The sequence below is a fragment of the Sinohyriopsis cumingii genome, chromosome 1 (assembly GCF_028554795.1).
Source record: "Sinohyriopsis cumingii isolate HCF-2022 chromosome 1, ASM2855479v2, whole genome shotgun sequence".
Taxonomy (NCBI): Eukaryota; Metazoa; Mollusca; class Bivalvia; order Unionida; family Unionidae; genus Sinohyriopsis; species Sinohyriopsis cumingii.
In genome coordinates, this window is record NC_142961.1 from 17,909,980 (window position 1) to 17,935,632 (window position 25,653).

The window sequence follows — 25,653 nt, forward strand, 5'->3', positions numbered from 1 at the left end:
CAGAGTAATAGTGGTATTTGAAATACTTACACAATTTCTTTGCACTGTTCAATAAACATTTTAAACTGATGCATATAATGTATGCAAAGTATAAAATGAAGGATGACACATGTTGCCAACAGAATCATGTGCATCCTCTCAATATAATGTATTTGAAATGCCTTTGTACTTGTACTTAAACTAACACTCTCTATGTAGTAATGTATTTCAATGCCTCTGTACTAGTTACTCAAATCAGACTCACCCTCTCTATGTAGTAATGTATTTCAGTGCTTCTGTACTTGATAGGTTACTTCATCTGAGAAGTTTTATTAAAATGTAATTTATGAAATTGTGGTTTTGGTCATCCTGATCTCATATCAATCATATTCAACATGGTGTTTTTGTAATAGACATTAAGTATTGCAGTTGATTAATCATTGTATGTAAGCACACATCAGACATTAGGTATTGCAGTTGATTCATCATTGTATGTAAGCACACACCAGACATTAGGTATTGCAGTTGATTCATCATTGTATGTAAGCACACACCAGACATTAGGTATTGCAGTTGATTCATCATTGTATGCAAGCACACACCAGACATTAGGTATTGTAGTTGATTCATCATTGTATGCAAGCACACACCAGACATTAGGTATTACATTTGATTCATCATTGTATGCAAGCACACACCAGACATTAGGTATTGCAGTTGATTCATCACTGTATGCAAGCACACACCAGGCATTAGGTGTTGTAGTTGATTCATCATTTTTTGCAAACACACACCAGACATTTGGTATTGCAGTTGATTCATCATTGTGTGCAAGCACACAGCAGACATTAGGTATTGCATTTGATTCATCATTGTATGCAAGCACACACCATACATTAGGTATTACATTTGATTTATCATTGTATGCAAGCACACACCAGACATTTGGTATTGCAGTTGATTCATCATTGTATGCAAGCACACACCAGACATTAGGTATTGCATTTGGTTCATCATTGTATGCAAGCACACACCAGACATTAGGTATTGCATTTGGTTCATCATTGTATGCAAGCACACACCAGACATTAGGTATTGCATTTAATTCATCATTGTATGCAAGCACACACCAGACATTTGGTATTGCAGTTGATTCATCATTGTATGCAAGCACACACCAGGCATTAGGTGTTGCAGTTGATTCATCATTTTGTGCAAACACACACCAGACATTTGGTATTGCAGTTGATTCATCATTGTGTGCAAGCACACACCAGACATTAGGTATTGCATTTGATTCATCATTGTATGCAAGCACACACCAGACATTAGGTGTTGCATTTGATTCATCATTGTGTGCAAGCACACACCAGACATTAGGTCTTGCAGTTGATTCATCATTGTGTGCAAACACACACCAGACATTTGGTATTGCAATTGATTCATCATTGTGTGCAAGCACACACCAGACATTAGGTATTGCATTTGATTCATCATTGTGTGCAAGCACACACCAGACATTTGGTATTGCATTTGATTCATCATTGTGTGCAAGCACACACCAGACATTAGGTCTTGCAGTTGATTCATCATTGTGTGCAAACACACACCAGACATTAGGTCTTGCAGTTGATTCATCATTGTGTGCAAACACACACCAGACATTTGGTATTGCAATTGATCCATCATTGTGTGCAAGCATACACCAGACATTTGGTATTGCAGTTGATTCATCATTGTATGCAAGCACACACCAGACATTAGGTATTGCATTTGATTCATCATTGTATGCAAGCACACACCAGACATTAGGTATTGCATTTGATTCATCATTGTATGCAAGCACACACCAGACACATTAGGTATTGCAGTTGATTCATCATTGTATGCAAGCACACACCAGACATTAGGTATTGCATTTGATTCATCATTGTATGCAAGCACACACCAGACACATTAGGTATTGCAGTTGATTCATCATTGTATGCAAGCACACACCAGACACTAGGTATTGCATTTGATTCTCATTGTATATATATATGTAAAGAGAGAGATATGTACAGCAGTAGTGTACTCATTTTACACAATGGTTACTATTTTCCATAATTTGTTTATTTGCTGCAGGTATGGATTGATAGAAGGGAACAAAGAAAAGTTTAACTTGTACACAATAAACATACCCTGCAAGAGGTTGACCAAACCAGTCCCCTGTTTTTTGACCATGTGGGATTCTAGTAATTTCAAGGTGAAGAAGACACTGAACACTGGAGCAGAGGTCTTGTGTAGCCTTGCTGTAAGGTAATGTCTCAGCACAGTAAATGTAGATCTACTATTTGTTTCTTACTAATCTTAGACCTTGTAGTAGTTTCTTAGGAATCATAGACCTATTAGTAGTTTCTTAGGAATCATAGACCTAGTAGTAGTTTCTTAGTAATCATAGACCTAGTAGTAGTTTCTTAGTAATCATAGACCTAGTAGTATTTTCTTAGTAATCATAGACCTAGTAGTAGTTTCTTAGGAATCATAGACCTAGTAGTATTTTCTTAGTAATCATAGACCTAGTAGTAGTTTCTTAGGAATCATAGACCTAGTAGTAGTTTCTTAGGAATCATAGACCTAGTAGTAGTTTCTTAGGAATCATAGACCTAGTAGTAGTTTCTTGCTATTCATAGACCTAGTAGTAGTTTCTTAGTAATCATAGACCTAGTAGTAGTTTCTTGCTATTCATAGACCTAGTAGTAGTTTCTTAGTAATCATAGACCTAGTAGTAGTTTCTTAGTAATCATAGACCTAGTAGTAGTTTCTTACTAATCATAGACCTAGTAGTAGTTTCTTAGGAATCATAGACCTAGTAGTAGTTTCTTAGGAATCATAGACCTAGTAGTAGTTTCTTAGGAATCATAGACCTAGTAGTAGTTTCTTGCTATTCATAGACCTAGTAGTAGTTTCTTAGTAATCATAGACCTAGTAGTAGTTTCTTACTAATCATAGACCTAGTAGTAATTTCTTACTAATCATAGACCTAGTAGTAGTTTCTTAGGAATCATAGACCTAGTAGTAGTTTCTTAGGAATCATAGACCTAGTAGTAGTTTCTTAGTAATCATAGACCTAGTAGTAGTTTCTTAGTAATCATAGACCTAGTAGTAGTTTCTTAGTAATCATAGACCTAGTAGTAGTTTCTTAGTAATCATAGACCTAGTAGTAGTTTCTTAGGAATCATAGACCTAGTAGTAGTTTCTTAGTAATCATAGACCTAGTAGTAGTTTCTTACTAATCATAGACCTAGTAGTAGTTTCTTAGTAATCATAGACCTAGTAGTAGTTTCTTAGTAATCATAGACCTAGTAGTAGTTTCTTAGTAATCATAGACCTAGTAGTAGTTTCTTAGTAATCATAGACCTAGTAGTAGTTTCTTAGTAATCATAGACCTAGTAGTAGTTTCTTAGTAATCATAGACCTAGTAGTAGTTTCTTAGGAATCATAGACCTAGTAGTAGTTTCTTAGTAATCATAGACCTAGTAGTAGTTTCTTAGTAATCATAGACCTAGTAGTAGTTTCTTAGTAATCATAGACCTAGTAGTAGTTTCTTAGGAATCATAGACCTAGTAGTAGTTTCTTAGGAATCATAGACCTAGTAGTAGTTTCTTAGGAATCATAGACCTAGTAGTAGTTTCTTGCTATTCATAGACCTAGTAGTAGTTTCTTAGTAATCATAGACCTAGTAGTAGTTTCTTAGTAATCATAGACCTAGTAGTAGTTTCTTAGTAATCATAGACCTAGTAGTAGTTTCTTAGTAATCATAGACCTAGTAGTAGTTTCTTAGTAATCATAGACCTAGTAGTAGTTTCTTAGGAATCATAGACCTAGTAGTAGTTTCTTAGGAATCATAGACCTAGTAGTAGTTTCTTAGGAATCATAGACCTAGTAGTAGTTTCTTAGTAATCATAGACCTAGTAGTAGTTTCTTAGTAATCATAGACCTAGTAGTAGTTTCTTGCTATTCATAGACCTAGTAGTAGTTTCTTAGGAATCATAGACCTAGTAGTAGTTTCTTGCTATTCATAGACCTAGTAGTAGTTTCTTAGTAATCATAGACCTAGTAGTAGTTTCTTAGTAATCATAGACCTAGTAGTAGTTTCTTAGGAATCATAGACCTAGTAGTAGTTTCTTAGGAATCATAGACCTAGTAGTAGTTTCTTGCTATTCATAGACCTAGTAGTAGTTTCTTACTAATCATAGACCTAGTAGTAGTTTCTTACTAATCATAGACCTAGTAGTAGTTTCTTAGGAATCATAGACCTAGTAGTAGTTTCTTAGGAATCATAGACCTAGTAGTAGTTTCTTAGTAATCATAGACCTAGTAGTAGTTTCTTAGTAATCATAGACCTAGTAGTAGTTTCTTAGTAATCATAGACCTAGTAGTAGTTTCTTAGTAATCATAGACCTAGTAGTAGTTTCTTAGGAATCATAGACCTAGTAGTAGTTTCTTAGTAATCATAGACCTAGTAGTAGTTTCTTACTAATCATAGACCTAGTAGTAGTTTCTTAGTAATCATAGACCTAGTAGTAGTTTCTTAGTAATCATAGACCTAGTAGTAGTTTCTTAGTAATCATAGACCTAGTAGTAGTTTCTTAGTAATCATAGACCTAGTAGTAGTTTCTTAGTAATCATAGACCTAGTAGTAGTTTCTTAGTAATCATAGACCTAGTAGTAGTTTCTTAGGAATCATAGACCTAGTAGTAGTTTCTTAGTAATCATAGACCTAGTAGTAGTTTCTTACTAATCATAGACCTAGTAGTAGTTTCTTAGTAATCATAGACCTAGTAGTAGTTTCTTAGTAATCATAGACCTAGTAGTAGTTTCTTAGTAATCATAGACCTAGTAGTAGTTTCTTAGTAATCATAGACCTAGTAGTAGTTTCTTAGTAATCATAGACCTAGTAGTAGTTTCTTAGGAATCATGGACCTAGTAGTAGTTTCTTAGGAATCATAGACCTAGTAGTAGTTTCTTGCTATTCATAGACCTAGTAGTAGTTTCTTAGTAATCATAGACCTAGTAGTAGTTTCTTAGTAATCATAGACCTAGTAGTAGTTTCTTAGGAATCATAGACCTAGTAGTAGTTTCTTAGGAATCATAGACCTAATAGTAGTTTCTTAGTAATCATAGACCTAGTAGTAGTTTCTTAGGAATCATAGACCTAGTAGTAGTTTCTTAGGAATCATAGACCTAGTAGTAGTTTCTTAGTAATCATAGACCTAGTAGTAGTTTCTTAGTAATCATAGACCTAGTAGTAGTTTCTTAGGAATCATAGACCTAGTAGTAGTTTCGTAGGAATCATAGACCTAGTAGTAGTTTCTTAGGAATCATAGACCTAGTAGTAGTTTCTTAGGAATCATAGACCTAGTAGTAGTTTCTTGCTATTCATAGACCTAGTAGTAGTTTCTTACTAATCATAGACCTAGTAGTAGTTTCTTACTATTCATAGACCTAGTAGTAGTTTCTTAGGAATCATAGACCTAGTAGTAGTTTCTTACTAATCATATACCTAGTAGTAGTTTCTTACTAATCATAGACCTAGTAGTAGTTTCTTAGTAATCATAGACCTAGTAGTAGTTTCTTACTAATCATAGACCTAGTAGTAGTTTCTTAGTAATCATAAACCTAATAGTAGTTTCTTAGGAATCATAGACCTAGTAGTAGTTTCTTAGGAATCATAGACCTAGTAGTAGTTTCTTGCTATTCATAGACCTAGTAGTAGTTTCTTACTAATCATAGACCTAGTAGTAGTTTCTTAGGAATCATAGACCTAGTAGTAGTTTCTTAGGAATCATGGACCTAGTAGTAGTTTCTTAGTAATCATAGACCTAGTAGTAGTTTCTTAGTAATCATAGACCTAGTAGTAGTTTCTTAGGAATCATAGACCTAGTAGTAGTTTCTTAGGAATCATAGACCTAGTAGTAGTTTCTTAGGAATCATAGACCTAGTAGTAGTTTCTTAGTAATCATAGACCTAGTAGTAGTTTCTTACTAATCATAGACCTAGTAGTAGTTTCTTAGGAATCATAGACCTAGTAGTAGTTTCTTAGGAATCATAGACCTAGTAGTAGTTTCTTAGGAATCATAGACCTAGTAGTAGTTTCTTAGTAATCATAGACCTAGTAGTAGTTTCTTAGTAATCATAGACCTAGTAGTAGTTTCTTAGTAATCATAGACCTAGTAGTAGTTTCTTAGGAATCATAGACCTAGTAGTATTTTCTTAGTAATCGTAGACCTAGTAGTAGTTTCTTACTAATCATAGACACACTAGTAGTTTCTTACTAATCATATACCTAGTAGTAGTTTCTTACTAATCATAGACCTACTAGTAGTTTCTTACTAATTATAGACATACTAGTGGTTTCTTAGTCCTAACAAACTGCATAGACCCAGGTCAGTGGCAGATCTGGGTCTTTGTGCTTTGCAGTTGGATCAGACTTGTAAGTAAATAATATATTGTACCTATATATGTAATACAACTTTCACTAGCCCTAACTGTTAGAAAATTTAGCAAAACAATGCATTTAGCAAATATATAATTCATTTTAGAAAATCACTAGCAGATGATCATACTAAATCCTCACATGGTGATTCACTGCAATAAAAAAGCAGCAAATTAGGGGCCTGTGGTTTCTTGTATAGATATTTGACTTGAAGTCATTTATGTCTGCTTGTAGAATGTATTCTTGAGCTTGTACAAATAATGTAATTGGCAAAATTTCTGAATGAAGGGATACAGAAAGTGCTTTAGAAAATCTGATAGCCTGATGCCCAGGGCTCCTCAATTTTCAGATTGGGCCCCTCCTGTATTATAAGTGAGGTGACTTTCGGGCTTGTTGAAAAAATATAATTTACCTGCAAAGACTTCAATCACACTAATGAAATGCAAAATTTATTTTCAAGATGTTGACCACCCATAACAAGGCATCATACTAAAAACATTATTTTTACTCCCAAAACCCCTGACATGGACGTGTTTTGATTTTGATTTCAGTAATCTTTGATAATAGAATTAAAATATGCCACCAGTATACATGCCCATTGCACTAGCATGTATAACGGTAAACAGTCATGATTGGAACTCTATGTTAAACTATCCTTTGGCAGTTTAAAAAGAGGCAATTAAAAGGTAAAGCAGTCAGTTATAAGCCAACATTTCATGTATTACTTAATTGGCTGACAATAGCTAGTGCACTAGATGTCAGTATTTGTTCAGGGAAGGATTTGGCAGCTATTTGGGAAATTCAGGTGCCAACCTAGATGCTAAAGTTAAAGATTTCATCAGATTTAATATCTTTCAAAAAGGGTGGCATGCGTTATGTTTAATATTAAAAACATGCTCAATGTTCAATCCTTAACAATATTGATACAGAGGAAATTGTTTGTCCATCAGATTTCATGAAGATGGAAACTATTAATCTATTGAAATAAGACAAGTTTTGTTAATTTGCTGAAAAGTATCAATTTTTAAATTATTGCATAAAATTACATTAAATAATATTCTCTTTTAACAATACACCCACTCACCCACCCACACAAATTTGCATTTAGTAAAGCCATTTTTATGATACATCCTCAGAAAGATTGAATTAGTAAGAAATGTTCAGTTGTCATAGAATGCACTGTTGTGTGATTGGAAGCTTTCTTAAGATGCTGTTTGTGAACAAGTGAGACCATTCTGTGGGTTGTATGGTTGAGCTCAACATCATGTTGCCGAACAAATGAATCACCTGTGGTCAGCATTTTTTAAATCACCCTTCACTCAAAACTAGAACCAAAAACACTGGTCTACAGCCAAACTGCTTCCGAAATAAATGTTGTCAAACTTTAGTAAATAGTCTAATATTTTTAACTCTAGCTTTGAAAACTTGACATAATGTGCAGATCAATGAAAATTAAATTAATGCTTACAGCTTAGCCTTATAAAAAAATTGTACGGTGTCCTCTTTAATGCGACTTATCTTTGTCAGTTACAAGACCAGGTACCACCACTACCTTTTTTTCCATGTCGAAATCTATATATACTTTAATTTTATCCATTAATAAAAGAACAAACTTAGCTTTTGTTGCAAGAGTAATTCGCTGAAAAGTATCAATTTTTAAATTATTGCATAAAATTACATTAAATAATATTCTCTTTTAACAATACACCCACTCACCCACCCCACACAAAATTGCATTTAGTTAAGTCATTTTCAGATTCTTGAACTGTTATCATTCAAAGCAACTAGTGTTGACAGAAGTTGACATAATGCACTCAACTTTTAATTGGGTTGACCCAGAATGTAACCATAATAAAGTGTATTTGACAATATCAAATGTGGCACATCAGTTGATGTGAGAATAAAGTGAACTAGATGATATCGAATGTGGCACATCAGTTGATGTGAGAATAAAGTGAACTAGATGATATCGAATGTGGGATATCAGTTGATGTGAATGTATAAGATGATATCAGGTAACTACAAAGTAAGTAGGGCAACAATTTGATGTATGATTTTGTTTCTATTTTATGTCTATAGCAAGGATGGAGTTTATGTTGCTGTGGGGACAATATCAGGCAGTGTGGCAGTCTTCATTTCCTTTAGTCTTCAGGTAAAATTAGTTTTCATGTTTAGTAGTCCAGTTTTATCATATATAATAAAATTAAGTTAGGACATATTTTTACCATTGTTGATTGATATTGATATTTAGATCTTGCTAAACAAGTTCTTGTAAACTTATATGTAGAGAAAGCAAGCAAAATTGCGTTTGTTTTAATTCAGCTTAGTTTCTTTCCACTCTAGATGATAATTTTCTCAAACTTTTCAACTATGATGACCAGAGTAATATTCTTATGGATTAAAAAAAGAAGAGGATGAATTAATTCCCGTGTTTTAAAATTTAACAGTTTTCATAGTTAGTATACTTTCTGTTTGAAGCCAAATTTTATGACTGTTTGAAAAATATATTATTGTCTCCTCAGTGCATAACCAGTCTTAAAATACTGTACTCATTATAAATTTCAATACAGCTTACATTTCTTACTGCATTTGATGCGTATAAAAAAAGCAATCAAATTTTCATTGCTGTTCAGCATTTGTAAGACATATAAAAATGGGCTTATTTGAAGCTTTTGCAGTCTGTCAAAACAAATTTGTTCCCCAAAATTTGTTTATTTTTCAGAAGCTATACTCAGTGCGAGAGGCACACAGTATATTTGTGACAGGACTTGAATTTCTCCCCATCTCCGAAGGTGCTCAGGCAGTTACAGGCAACCAAGATTTTACACTTTTTAGTATATCAGCTGATAATACAATTAGGATTCATCAGGAACCTGCACGAAGTAGGTTACAGTAATATTTCAGTTAATTTTACACTCCCATTCAAAAACCAGTTTTAAGTTAAAATGATGAGTTGGTTCTTTGTAGTTCATAATTTTTTAAATGTTTGTCTGATCCTGGTTATCCAATCAGATTGTCTGACTATAAAGTTACACTCAGATTGTCTGACTATGAAATTCCACTCACATTGTCTGACTATGAAATTCCACTCAAATTGTCTGACTGAAAATCCACTCAGATTGTCTGACTATGAAATTCCACTCAGATTGTCTATGAAATTCCACTCAGATTGTCTATGAAAATCCATTCAGATTGTCTGACTTTAAAGTTACACTCAGGTTGTCTGACTATGAAAATCCACTCAGATTGTCTGACTATGAAAGTCCACTCAGATTGTCTGACTATAAACTTACACTCAGATTGCCTGACTATAAAGTTAGAAGCAGATTGTCTATGAAAATCCACTCAGATTGTCTGACCATAAAATTACACTCACATTGTCTAACCATGAAAATCTACTCAGATTGTCTGACTATAACGTTACACTCAGATTGTCTTACCATGAAAATCCACTCAGATTGTTTGACCATAAAATTACACTCAGATTGTCTAACCATGAAAAATTACTCAGATTGTCTGCCTATAATGTTACTCAGATTGTCTTACCATGAAAATCCACTCAGATTGTCTGACCATGAAAATCCACCAAGAAGATTCACACAGATTGACAATCAAAATCCACCATGAAAATCCATTCAAATTGTCTGACCATGAGACTACACTCATATTGTCTTACCATGAGAATCCACTCATATTGTCGTCATGAAAATCCACCCAGATTAAAGATCTCTGACTGTTGAGTTCTTAGGATGTGGACTAAATATGTTGATTACAGACAGTATTGTGGTTATTTTGAAAATGAGTCAAATTTTCCCAAAATTGCACTATGTTTAGATCATTTTGGTTTTAGAATGGGTTTAATAATAACGTTGAATTGTTTTTTTTTCAGGCATTAATTGTTTGTAATAGCAGTGAAAACAAGTTCTGTATTCAGATTTGCAAACTCATTGAGATAATTATGAGTGGTACAGCTGCATGTGAAGTGTTTGTTATGGCTTTGGTTAAAGAATCTTCAGTTTTTTGCTTACATTTTATAATCCCTGCATGATTTTGTTCATACTTATGATTAATCATTATGAAGCTAAGACCATCAGTTCTGTAAATTGCTTGCTTGTCCCTGTGACCTTAGGGTCAAGGTCAGTGATAGGAGCTTTTTCAGTTCAAATTTTTCATTTGCTTTTATTTTTAAATGCCTTAATGGATTTTGTTAATATTTGGGATGAATCATTCTGGAGCAAAGACAATCATTCTGTAACACACTTGTTTGTAACTTTGACCTGGAAAATGTTTAATAAGGTTATGGCAAGGCCTTTCTTATTTGCTTGTAGTTCCTGTATCCAGTTGTTAAGCAATTTTGTTTATACTATAATTACACTTGTTATAAAACTAAAACAATTTACTCTGTAGCATATTTGCTCAACCTTTTGATTTTGAGGTCAAGATCACATGGTTTACAGCTACACTTTGATTATTGGCTTGATGTACCATTTGAAATTAGTGACAAAACTAGGTATATGCATACATCACTATTAGTAGATATATCGCATACCTCTCAGGAAGCTGTCTTCAAAGTAAAGGTTGTGGCCCATATTTTAAGCTTCCAAGAATGAAACTTTGTATACTTTGACATCATCATTAGAATCTATGCCATGAACCATATCGGGGATATTTTCAAGGTTAAGGCTACAGCTTGATATCTGAAGTTTTCTGTCATATTTTCTATTCCATTCTGTAACTACAGAGTTGCTTGAGATTAAGGGATGAAACTTGGGTTTACTTGCTTAACATTATTACTTGGAATGTCACCTACCACACTGGAACCATACAATGAAGGCCAATGTGATTACATAATATTTGAAGCTTTTCACTCACTCTCTCCATTTCTGTCCATAACTTAAGGGCTGTTAGGAGATTAAGAGATGAGATTTGGCATAATTGTACATCGCCATTGGGTGTGTCATGTACTACATTGGTGGTGCCATCTTCAAGGTCAAGGTCAGAATTTAATTTTATCCATCACATTTTCCTTTCCTCTCTGTAGCTTTGAGTCCTTTCAGCTTTCAGAATAAAACTTGGTATTCTTATTCATTATCAACAGTGTACCGTGTACCCACATTGGAGGTCATATCTGCAAGACCAAGGTCCTGGGTCAATATTTTAAAGTTTTTTGTCACACTTTCCTTTTCTCTCCATAATTTAAGAGCTATTTTGAGATCAATAGATGTAACTTGGAATACTTACTTATGTGTCATCATTAACAGGTATGTCATGTATCATATTGAGAGTCCTATCTTCAAGGTGTAGGTTATGGGTCATGTATCATATTGAGAGTCCAATCTTCAAGGTCTAGGTTATGGGTCATGTATCATATTGAGAGTCCAATCTTCAAGGTCTAGGTTATGGGTCATGTATCATATTGAGAGTCCTATCTTCAAGGTCTAGGTTATGGGTCATGTATCATATTGAGAGTCCTATCTTCAAGGTCTAGGTTATGGGTCATGTATCATATTGAGAGTCCTATCTCCAAGGTCTAGGTTATGGGTCATGTATCATATTGAGAGTCCAATCTTCAAGGTCTAGGTTATGGGTCATGTATCATATTGAGAGTCCTATCTTCAAGGTCTAGGTTATGGGTCATGTATCATATTGAGAGTCCTATCTCCAAGGTCTAGGTTATGGGTCATGTATCATATTGAGAGTCCAATCTTCAGGGTCTAGGTTATGAGTCATGTATCATATTGAGAGTCCAATCTTCAAGGTGTAGGTTATGGGTCATGTATCATATTGAGGGTCCTATCTTCAAGGTCATGGGTCATAATCTGAAGTTGTCCATCATGCTTTCTTTTCCTTTCTATAACATTTGTACCAATTGTGACTCAAGGGTGAAACCCAATATATTAGTCATGCACCATGGTGGATATCCATTCTTCAAGGTCAAGGTTCTGGCCAGTATTTCATGTTTCAGTAGCATTTTCTGTTGCACACTCTAACTTATAAGCATAAAGGTTAAAGGTTATGATAAATGTAATAAATAAGAATCTAAAAATGAAATTAAAAAGTAAAGATATTTATTTTGATAAAAATACCTTGGTTTGAACAAGTAGACTATGGCATTAATGGTCTTAAAATCCTAATAAAGGCTCTACAACATTATGGAACAATATATCTGGTGTAGTCAGCAGAGTTCTAATTCAAGAAAGTTAAACTTCGGCAGAGCTTATTTTAGTGAAAAATCTTTTTTTGGAACAAAAGTATCAAAATGGCTGTACCTCTGAGCTCTGGAAAATAGTACATAACAATTACAGTTTTCAAACTTGTTCCAGCTGGCTAAAGCTAGCTATGTATATGCCCCTTCAGACAGCACTGTGAAAGGGGTTCTCAGTACAGAACACTATTCATACACAGATATGGAACAGATTAAATTGAGAAGCAATCAACAGATTAATGCTTATTCAGCTAGAGGCTACATGTTTTAAAGATTTTGATTTCATTAGGGTTCTTACAGAATGGAACAGGAAGAATGGTGTTCCTGTATTTTCACTTTCGGTCTCACCTGCATATTATTTCCATATTTTGTCTTTTGCTACTCCTTCTGAATGGAAGGTCATATCAACATTAAGTTCACTTAAAGATTTCTTGTGATGTCTGGTTGGTCCTAAAAGAAAATGGTGTCAATCTGACATCGAGTATGGCCACTAAAGTTTGTTACTGCTACTCTTAAACTACTTAGAGGATTTCGCGGGTTCTTCCTCCACCAATAATACTGGCCACCATGTATAGCCTATCGTGTGCTGAAAAATGGTGTTAAACCCCTACAACAACAACAGCTTAGGGGATTGCCATGAAACTTAACATGTGCGTTATCCCAAGGTCTCGTTTTCATAATTGCTGTTGCTCAGACATCCAATATAGCCACAAAGTTGAAAATCTTGTTATCACTTTTAATCCTGATTGTATGGTGATAGCAACATATGGTTATTACTAAAGGACTTAGGATGATTGGTTGGTCATGAATAAAAAATATGTATGGTCACCATGATAGTCATCATGAAAATCTTGTTATCATTACTCAACCTGAATGGATGGTCATATCAGCATGGAGTTATCATGAAAATCTTGTTATCACTACTCAACCTGAATGGATGGTCATATCAGCATGGAGTTATCATGACAATGTTGTTATCACTACTCAGCCTGAATGGATGGTCATATCAGCATGGAGTTATCATGAAAATCTTGTTATCACTACTCAACCTGAATGGATGGTCATATCAGCATGGAGTTATCTTGAAAATCTTGTTATCACTATTCAACCTGAATGGATGGTCATATCAGCATGGAGTTATCTTGAAAATCTTGTTATCACTACTAAACCTGAATGGATGGTCATATCAGCATGGAGTTATCATGAAAATCTTGTTATCACTACTCAACCTGAATGGATGGTCATATCAGCATGGAGTTATCTTGAAAATCTTGTTATCACTACTCAACCTGAATGGATGGTCATATCAGCATGGAGTTATCATGAAAATCTTGTTATCATTACTCAACCTGAATGGATGGTCATATCAGCATGGAGTTATCATGAAAATCTTGTTATCACTACTAAACCTGAATGGATGGTCATATCAACATGGAGTTATCATGAAAATCTTGTTATCACTACTCAACCTGAATGGATGGTCATATCAGCATGGAGTTATCTTGAAAATCTTGTTATCACTACTCAACCTGAATGGATGGTCATATCAACATGGAGTTATCATGAAAATCTTGTTATCACTACTCAACCTGAATGGATGGTCATATCAGCATGGAGTTATCTTGAAAATCTTGTTATCACTACTCAACCTGAATGGATGGTCATATCAGCATGGAGTTATCTTGAAAATCTTGTTATCACTACTCAACCTGAATGGATGGTCATATCAGCATGGAGTTATCATGAAAATCTTGTTATCACTACTCAACCTGAATGGATGGTCATATCAGCATGGAGTTATCTTGAAAATCTTGTTATCACTACTCAACATGAATGGATGGTCATATCAGCATGGAGTTATCATGAAAATCTTGTTATCACTACTCAACCTGAATGGATGGTCATATCAACATGGAGTTATCATGAAAATCTTGTTATCACTACTCAACCTGAATGGATGGTCATATCAGCATGGAGTTATCTTGAAAATCTTGTTATCACTACTCAGCCTGAATGGATGGTCATATCAGCATGGAGTTATCATGAAAATCTTGTTATCACTACTCAACCTGAATGGATGGTCATATCAGCATGGAGTTATCATGAAAATCTTGTTATCACTACTCAACCTGAATGGATGGTCATATCAACATGGAGTTATCATGAAAATCTTGTTATCACTACTAAACCTGAATGGATGGTCATATCAACATGGAGTTATCATGAAAATCTTGTTATCACTACTAAACCTGAATGGATGGTCATATCAGCATGGAGTTATCATGAAAATCTTGTTATCACTACTCAACCTGAATGGATGGTCATATCAGCATGGAGTTATCTTGAAAATCTTGTTATCACTACTCAACCTGAATGGATGGTCATATCAGCATGGAGTTATCATGAAAATCTTGTTATCACTACTCAACCTGAATGGATGGTCATATCAACATGGAGTTATCATGAAAATCTTGTTATCACTACTCAACCTGAATGGATGGTCATATCAGCATGGAGTTATCTTGAAAATCTTGTTATCACTACTCAACCTGAATGGATGGTCATATCAGCATGGAGTTATCTTGAAAATCTTGTTATCACTACTCAACCTGAATGGATGGTCATATCAGCATGGAGTTATCTTGAAAATCTTGTTATCACTACTCAACCTGAATGGATGGTCATATCAGCATGGAGTTATCATGAAAATCTTGTTATCACTACTCAACCTGAATGGATGGTCATATCAACATGGAGTTATCATGAAAATCTTGTTATCACTACTCAACCTGAATGGATGGTCATATCAGCATGGAGTTATCTTGAAAATCTTGTTATCACTACTCAACCTGAATGGATGGTCATATCAGCATGGAGTTATCTTGAAAATCTTGTTATCACTACTCAACCTGAATGGATGGTCATATCAGCATGGAGTTATCTTGAAAATCTTGTTATCACTACTCAACCTGAATGGATGGTCATATCAGCATGGAGTTATCATGAAAATCTTGTTATCACTACTCAACCTGAATGGATGGTCATATCAGCATGGAGTTATCATGAAAATCTTGTTATCACTACTCAACCTGAATGGATGGTCATATCAGCATGGAGTTATCTTGAAAATCTTGTTATCACTACTCAGCCTGAATGGATGATCATATCAGCATGGAGTTATCTTGAAAATCTTGTTATCACTACTCAACATGAATGGATGGTCATATCAGCATGGAGTTATCATGAAAATCTTGTTATCACTACTCAACCTGAATGGATGGTCATATCAACATGGAGTTATCATGAAAGACTTTTTATCACATCTGCTTGGTCTTATATCAAAATTTTGTGCTGATCTCATATCCAATATGGCTGTCACATTTGCCATCTTGAAAATCTTACCACTACTCCTCCTAGATGGAAATTTATATCAATATTGTGTTTTTACCAGAAGACTTTCATGATGTCTTGTTGGGACTAGATGAAAATGGTGCTGATCTGAGATCCAGTATAGCCACCATGGCAAATATCTTGAAAATCTTAATATATCTACTTCACTATGGAAAGTGATAATATCATGGGATTTTCAACTAAAGACTAATTATGATAACTAGTTGGTCATGAATGCAAATTGTGCCAGTTGGATCTCAGATGTCACAATGAACTGTTACATATTGGAATTCTTGTCTCTAACTCTCCTGAATGGATAGTCTAATAAGCATGGGAGGTTTATCAAAAGTCTTGAAATGGTGTCTAGTTGGTCCTAATGAAAATGGTGTCTATTTACAGCCAATATGGCTGCCACAATGACTAATTGGTACATCTTGTGACTCATGAATATAAAATAGTTTCAACAGTCAATGGTTAAGAATAAGATATGACCTTATTTTGACTTTAGACTCATCTCCATAATGAAGTAAGATTATTTTTTACAGGGTCAAATTGCTCACCATTCACCTAGTTGTGTGTGTGTGTGTGTGTGTGTATGTGAGAGAGAGACCATCGTTTTGAAATGGTCATGATGTTTTGAGAGAAAATTCATTTATTGTCTTGTTTATTTCAGGTTCATACAGCATATTATGGGTGGTGTTTGGACTTCTTTTTCTTGTGTGTCTGCTTTTTTACTTCATGGCTGAGATGGGAATGTAGCTGACAGAATTTCACTGATATTGCAGCATCAAATTATCTGTCACAAAGAGACCATGACAGTTACCAGTTTGCTTCCCCTGCTCTGGTCAGGCATGCCTGGATCTCATGACAGTTTTGATTTTTTCACATGATGTCATCAGTATAATATATTATAAACCCAGTTCCTATCTTTTAGATTATACTTGTGTAATATCTTCTTATGGTGTCTTCTAGGTAATAATGTCGTAAGAGAGAAAGATGTAATATTTAAGGCATCCGGACGTTCCTAAAATTTTTGATAATTTATCTTTTTATATGGTGCTTTTATCAGAATCAGTGATACGTCTAATGAGAGATGAAATCTTGTGTTAGTGTTTATTTTTTGCTTCTGAAATAGTTGAAACTTGCTGAATTCATTTCATGATTTCCTGCATACAGTTGATAAGAGAGAAATCCTGTATACATCAGTTTATGAATACAATTCAGTATCTCTGGCACTGATAAAACCTGGACACTTCTAAGCCACACTTTGATGTAATGCATTTAGTATGTTTTTGTTACCTAGGAAGCATTGGTGAGAATTTGGTATTACTTTTTAATGGCAGTGGCACTGGTCATAGGTGGCAGTGATAAATTCTTACATTTATATTTAACAAAGTTTCTCTGACATTGCCTGTACAGTCAAAACTTGAGCTGGTGTATGCTGCTTATCATTGGCAAAAGATGGTCACAATGACCTTTCATGATTCATTGACTTAGTATTATGACTCTGGGTCTTAAACAATGTAACAGTAAGAAAGTGAAACCAGCAAGTTTAGTAAAGTTCAACAAATAATTTATTTTCTTTGAATACAAAGTGAAAATTCAAAAGACACAAGTATTGTGAATTGAATCCCAAAAAAATCCTAAATGTTATATCATGAGTCCAAAAATATAGTCTTCAAACTGAATAATAATAATCTTGAATGTGCTGATATACAGAGTCTCTAATGTGCTGATGTATCAATAGTCTTGAATATACTGATGTACCAAGTCTTAATGTATGACAAAGCTATAATTTCAGAATATCTTTGAATGAACTCACAATAATGTTTTAATCCAAAAGGTCAATGATAGCCTTGTAATTACAGCAAATAATTTAAAAAATGATTCCTCAAAAATTTTATCTGAATATAACAGTAAATGATTCCACAGACTGAATTTAAAACAAGAATGAAGACTTCGTTTACCTAGCATCCTTTATATACAAATAGTCACCTGACCTATGATGCAAAAGAATGCCTAGTATGTGGGTCATTTCAAATGGAAAATTACATGAAATTCATAAACAGTGTCAAGTCTTGAACTTTAATTCAAGTAAACATCATGACAAAATTTAGGTACACCAATCCTCAGCTATGACAATAGTCAGGTAGGCCAAAACATTAACCTGAATCCTAGTCAGGCACGCAGCATAAATTAAATATGCCTAACATTTATTTCTGTCTGTGGATTCTGTCTTTGCAGAGCTTTCTGTGGAATTCTTGTGATAATTCACTTGCTTTGTTTTGTAATTTCTTTTTATGTATTAGCAGAAACATTATTATTATAATATCGTACTATATGCCTTTTTAATGGTTTATTTACTGGTCTTGTTTAAGGTACACTTTATGCAGACTTCTGAATTCTGATGTTGACATTATTTATTAAGAGCATGACTTTTACAAAGGTACAGTTGATGTGTCATTATATATTTGTTACAAGCAACTTGTTAGATTTTCCTGCTGGAAAATGTTGTTATTTTTATTATTATTCTCTAGATTTTTTTGATGTATTGGAAAATTATATGTATTATCACATGCTTCAGCAAACACCAATGATGTCTGATGACACTGGGGACCCTAGGAAGTCTCAAACAAATTTGAAACACTCACCTATTTTGCTTAATTTTCTCAGCAACTACAAGTGCAAGTACACTAACATCCTTTGTGAGTTTTGATAACTTGAAATTCTGTCTGAATGTCTAAGGAGCATGATGACAAAAACATTGCATCACGCTGATGTTTACATCGCATCAGAGTGTGATTAGATCCAACTGCTTCGCATTATTGATTAGTTGAGTAGAAATTTATAGGCAAGTTAATAGTACTAGCATTACACCCTAACCTGCCAGCACATTTTTCTTTTGTTGTTTGCAGTTTGACCAGACTTGTATGCAAGTATATACTGTAAGTTACAACTAAACTCCAATCATTCCAGTTGATTTCGAACATATCTTGAAGGAGTATAGCATACTGTATCATTGTATTTATAATATACTATATCGTTATAATTAAAAAGAACCTGATGATTTGGTGTTACCAGCTGATATGGGCAATTTCAGCCACAAAACCAAAATATACTTTGAGTTTTACAGTAATTATAAATGTATTACATCTTGAAAGATTTTGATAAATTACCAGCAAGTCACTCTAAGCAAAAATGGTTCATCTTTGAGAATTTCAATTAAAGCATCGTAAGATTTATTTAGTGCATTTTAAATAATATTTTTGTAATCTCTGGATATGAATAAAGTAAGGTTGATAAGCAGTCAGTTTTCATGCAGTCAAATTTTGGGCATTCCAAAATTTAGTTTTCATATCATTTTAATATGAACTCTGTGAAATCAGAGTACCCTGGCAAACATTGTTTTTTAAACTGACTTCCATGGGTACATTGTATGTTTAAATGGAACAGCCCTAACTTCTAAAATGAAATTGGACTCAATTATTTATTGTTATGAGAGTTTATATTAAAATTTAGAAGACCTACCATGCTTTTCATAAATCTAAAGACATTTTGTGCTAATCCTGATGTATTATAGACTTTTGAATCAGTCTGTAAAATGTTTTTCAGTTATTCATGAAAATCATTCCATCAACCTACATATTGTTGTGTACATTTGGAGTTTTTAAAGTGATTCTGCAATATTTATAATGTCATATCTGTGAAAACATTTAATATTGAATTTGAGAAAAATCTGTTGCATTTATATCATGTATATATGTATGTATGCATGTATTGGCTTTTTAACCAAATATAAAATGCAGAAATTGGGAGTTTATGTAGAGTCTTGAAAACTTGCGTTTATATTTTTTAAATAATTTTGTAACTAATGCCACTGAGCGCATCATACACATAAGATATAGATTAAAATAGGCATGAAAAATAGCCTTGTAAGCAGTACAATGTAACCTTTACCAAAGCCAGATACCAAGTTTGGGAGTATGCCATATGATTTCATGAGTATAGCGGGATTTCCAATAATTACGACATTTTCAGAAATGTATAGGAAATAAAAAGTTCAAATATCTCAGTATAGATTAAAATATATATGGTATCTGTGCAAATTAAAGACAGAGAGTAGCATGAATGACCCAAATAGTCAGAACACTATGAAAAGTGTAACAGCACTGTCAGTGGGTATACATTTATGAAATCAAGAGATAGGGATAAATTGCAATTTCTCATGTTACAAACTTTGTCTCTTATTGTTTTATATAAGGAGCCACAAATTAGAGAGGTCATCACTCCAAACATAACACTAATTAGAAGGGTCGTCACTCCAAACATTTTATGACTTTGGGCCTTTTTGTGATTACGTGTGTTTGTAATAAAGCTGTCAACATCCAACACAAGAGTTTCACAAGGTCTTATAGTCAGTTTTATTCATTGCCATATTGCCCCTTAGTAAGCTCATGTTGGATGTAGTGGGTTCAGTCTTCATACCCATAAGCAGACTACAAATGATGGTAGTTAAATTCCCCACCCAGGTTTTCAGAGATAGGATAATATGAGGGAAAAAAATATATATTACTATGGTTGTATATTTTGTTGTTATAGAGAATCTTTACATTATGAAACAGTATCAACATTGGAACTGGACCATGTTTGTAGACCAAGTTTCTAGCTAGCCTTATCACCAGTGACCGTATATGTACATGATAGATTGTCATATGGCTTACCTACCTAGACTTTGTAATGGCTGGGCCCATAGATATATAGTTATTACATTAAAGGTATATCCTCTGCCATATGTGGAAAAAGTAATAATTACCTTTGGTATTAGAATTGTGTGGTCGGAGAGGACAGAAATTATTTTTAGTGTCCAGATATTTGGGTCATCGATGGTAACCAGCTTTATTGAGACAGAAAAAGTCTTGACCCCAGCAGCGTAAATGGTTCTAGAGTAGTCTGCCCCTTACACACCATAGTGATATAAGAGATTGACATGTGACTTTTAATAAAATAAAGAATAGTGGCAGACATTAATCATATTGGTTATTATGTTGCTGTGTAATGGCTTTTGAACATGGGCACAAGACCAAATGTGGAAATATATTTCAGTGAACTATTTGAGAAGCTGGGGAGTATAATGATATGCTAGATCAATTACAACTGATGTACTGATTGTCCAACAACAGTTCAGTTTTATTATCTCTGGTATATATGTATTAATGGATGGATGTTTGCGTGCGTGCATGGATAGATGCGTGTGTGTGTGTCAGCATCTATGATCTGCCTATTTAACTACATTTTGCCATTATTCATGACAGTTTGTTGCTATTTCTTGGGGAGAATGAAAATTCTTAAGATTAATTGCAAAACTGTTGTTGATGAGAAAATTGTACATGTTATAAGAGAGATTTATCCTTTTTATAATTAAGGATTGCAACACATTATGTTTGAGAGCTCTTCAGTGTAAAATGGCTTTACTGTTGTCAAATAAATGCACAGAAATTTAGCTTTATATAAAGAGATATATATTTGTACAGGACAAATTGTTAATAAACCTATTTATTGATCCATAATGTATCTTCCGAGTTATTTCTTGAATTTGAATCTTGAAATTTGCATTTCTTTCTAGTTTAAATGATTTCAAGATGTTATTTTTTGACTTTCTTGTAATTGCATAATTAGCTGGTGCACATTTTCTTTCTGTGAGAATATTAAGGGGACAAAAATTTGTTTTCTGAGAAACATTTTATGTGCATACTCTATGTACTCACTTATAAGTCGAGTCCAACTGCAAACTTCAAAGACCCAGATCTGCCATCACATAATGCACCAGCTGATTTGGGTCTGTGCAGTTCATTAGGAGTAATCAGTAGAATCAACAACATAGACCTCGATCTGCATGCATATTATGCCTCAAGATCATGATTTATGTTGTTTTTAGTTTGACTTGTCATATAAGCAATTAAATACAGTATTTTCCAAAAGCTATTTGTCATTAATTGAAAAATTATCTTGTGTATTATGTTTAAAAAAATCAGGTTTTAAGATGAAGCTTAAACCTTCCATGTATGTGACTCCAAGAGGTGGGGCTCAGAGTGGCTGAGTGGTCTAAAGCTCTCACTGTTATGGATCATTGCCATCTCACCTCTGTCTGCATGGGTTTGAGTCTTGGATTCGGCCATTGTGGGTATGAGAAAGCTTACCAGTAGCTTCTTGAGGGTTGGTGATTCTTTCCGGGATTTTTCAGGGTTGTTTCTCGACCATTTATACTGGCTGCCATGTATAGCCTATCTTGTGCTGAAAAAAGGGGTTAAACCCTACAACAACTCCAAGAGGTAAATGGCATTATGTCTCACTTGAAGCAGAAAAAACGCTTGAAAAACAGTTCACCAAAACTCTGTAGACAGTCTATGAGAACCCTAACTTAACAGTTCATGAAATCCATAATTCTTGTAGTCTGGCAAATAACCTTTTAATAATAGCTCATCTCTGCAGCAGGCAGAAAAGTATTGTGTGGTGTACATGTATTTTGGGTTCCACACAGAAAAGTATTGTGTGGTATACATGTATTTTGGGTTCCACACAGAAAAGTATTGTGTAGTATACATGTATTTTGGGTTCCACACAGAAAAGTATTGTGTGGTATACATGTATTTGGGGTTCCAGAGAGAAAAGTATTGTGTGGTATACATGTATTTGGGGTTCCAGAGAGAAAAGTATTGTGTGGTATACATGTATTTTGGGTTCCAGTCAGAAAAATATTGGTGGTATACATGTATTTTTTGTTCTAGGCAAAAAAGTGTTGGTGGTATATATGTATTTTGGGTTCCACACAGAAAAGTATTGTGTGGTATACATGTATTTTGGGTTCCACACAGAAAAGTATTGTGTGGTATACATGTATTTTGGGTTCCAGTCAAAAAGTAGTGTGGTATACATGTATTTTCGGTTCCAGACAAAAAGTAGTGTGTGGTATACATGTATTTTGGGTTCCAGACAAAAAGTAGTGTGGTATACATGTATTTTGGGTTCCAGACAAAAAGTAGTGTGTGGTATACATGTATTTTGGGTTCCAGGCAGAAAAGTGTTGGTGGTATATATGTATTTTGTGTTCCAGAGAGAAAAGTAATTTTTGTTCTAGGCAGGTTTCCACTGACAGCATGTAAGGTGTGGTTTTAGAGTACTACCTGCGTAGTTCTGGTATTCTTTAAATTAGGTCACAATGTTATAACATCCCTCTTTGACCTATATCAAGTTATGGGTTTAGTCCACAGGAATGCCTTTTTCACTAGATGATAATTATCTTCCTTGTCGGAAGATTTAGTGACAGAACTTTAATTGTATGCATAATCATGATGTTAGTGCCTGTCTGACATCCAGTATGGAAGAATGTCTTGAAAATCTTGTTATTGCTATTCATCCTAAAATCATATTCATATTTAGGTGGTATTTCTTACACCAAGAAACTTAAATTTTGTCCTAAATAAAAATGACCAGAATTGATGGATTGGCAGCAATCTGTACAATCTTGTGGAAACTTCTCTTGATAAACATGACCATATCAACGTAGAGTTTTTGCCATATCATTGTAAGGTTTTTAACTCTTGTGATATGTAGTCAGTCTTATTAACAGGGCCATATCAACATAGGATTATCATTAGAAACTTCTTGTGATATATAGCCTATCTTATAAACAGGGTCATATCAACATAGAGTTTTAGCCATATCATTGTAAGGTTTTTAATAAAGGTCTCTTGTGATATGTAGCCTGTCTTATAAACAGGGTCATATCAACATGGACTTCTCATGATATATAGCCATTCTTATAAGCAGGGATGGCGTATTTAAGGACTGAACCACCGGTCATTTTCTCCTAATTGCTTGACAGATTTTTAATATACAAAGACAGTGTCCCCCTACTTGTACAACTACAAGCAAATGATTTCAAAATCCTGTTATTAAACAACTATGGTGCTGGTCTGATCTCCAATATCTCAATCAATCTGGTCGTTTGAAAAATCTTGTTACTGCTACATTTTTTCTTCAAATATGTTACCTGATCATAATATCTTAGGAAAACTATTACTACCTCGCAAATCCAGGCTAAAACTTGTATAGCTAAAAGTTATCTGCCCACCTATGTGTCAGTGATTTCCCCTTGATAGAGGAATTGGTGCCAAATCCTATGAATACTTATATTACTACTTCTGTCGAGTGTCATGCTCTCTACAGATAGGCCTCAGAATTTTTGACCTTATAACATGCTGGAGTTGTTTTTCTTCCAAGGGAAGTATATTCCATCTATAAATTGCCTACATTTCTGGTTTTAATGTATCTTCACTTCAATGATGTCTTCACACTTAGGCTCCCATCACACTTTCTTGCATGGATCACTAGTGTGTCCCCTCACATTGTTATAGCTGTATTAAATATGTGCAAGATATAGAAAACTCATTGCTGTACAATTTATGGAATAGTTGGATACATACAGGTAAGTTTTCTACATCAACATACATGCCAATCATTACTCTTTTGACATCCTATGTACTGTAATTATATATACATTTTTTCCTACTGTCTGTAAATATATATATACATTTTTCATACTATGTACTGTAATTATATATACATTTTTTCCTACTGTCTGTAAATATATATACATTTTTTATACTATGTACTGTAATTATATACATTTTTTATACTATGTACTGTAATTATATACATTTTTTATACTATGTACTGTAATTATATACATTTTTTATACTATGTACTGTAATTATATACATTTTTTTATACTATGTACTGTAGTTATGTCATGACATACAGATTATGCTTTTTATGCTCACATTATGCCTTTTTGCCACTTACATTATCAATAATTATGTGTATACCTCTCTTGTGGTTGGCACATATGTAGTATTAATCTAATCTTTGCATCCATTTAATAGTTGTATACCTTATGCTTTATTAATATTGCCTGTATAGGCCATCATTTGACGTTTCCTACAGGTAACATTGTCTTACAATTGATATTATAGCATCACAGGTATCAGTATATTAAGGCTTCAGTACATTTTTATGTGCATGTATTGTGTTCACTATATATAAGAGTTATAATGGTGCATAGTTTCTGATGCAGTCAGAAATGCCCAGGTAAGATTTTATTACATTGTTTAGTCTTGGCACTCACTTCATAGCTACGGTAAGCAATGCATCTGTGATATAACTTGAATAGGCAGTAGACTGGCTTTACCCACAGGTAACTTTTATTAGATTTCACATTTTTATATATAATATGCAGCATGGGGACGTCCATTAATTATGTCAACAATTTTTATGCAATTTGTTACCCCCCCCTTGTCAACAACTGTCAAACTTTCAGTGACCCCCAATAAAATATTACCCCCCCCCCCCAAACTAACAATATTTTATACAGCTGGCTTTTATGCTAAAAATAGAATTATGGAAATTAAAAGGTCTACAGATAAATTTTAATACATTTTTTTACTTGTTTAACAAATTTCAAATTGACTATAACACTTTGAATTCATGAAAAAAATCGAGAGTTTATATTCTAGTTTCTATCATCTTCCCATGGGGAAGCCAA

General features: G+C 33.9%; 1 protein-coding gene across 2 annotated transcripts in view; it reads left to right on the top strand.

The window, feature by feature from the left end:
• Nucleotides 1-21,619, top strand: part of LOC149806504 (guanine nucleotide-exchange factor SEC12-like) — a 47,805-nt gene extending 26,186 nt beyond the window's left edge. For both annotated transcript variants that reach the window (XM_089953982.1, XM_089953991.1), the window contains exons 6-9: nt 2,104-2,277; nt 8,537-8,609; nt 9,180-9,339; nt 16,726-21,619. In XM_089953982.1, the coding sequence (XP_089810108.1) occupies nt 2,104-2,277; nt 8,537-8,609; nt 9,180-9,339; nt 16,726-16,811 (493 nt within the window). In that variant the 3' untranslated portion in view covers nt 16,812-21,619. The remainder of the gene's footprint in view (nt 1-2,103; nt 2,278-8,536; nt 8,610-9,179; nt 9,340-16,725) is intronic.
• Nucleotides 21,620-25,653: the final 4,034 nt, after the last annotated feature.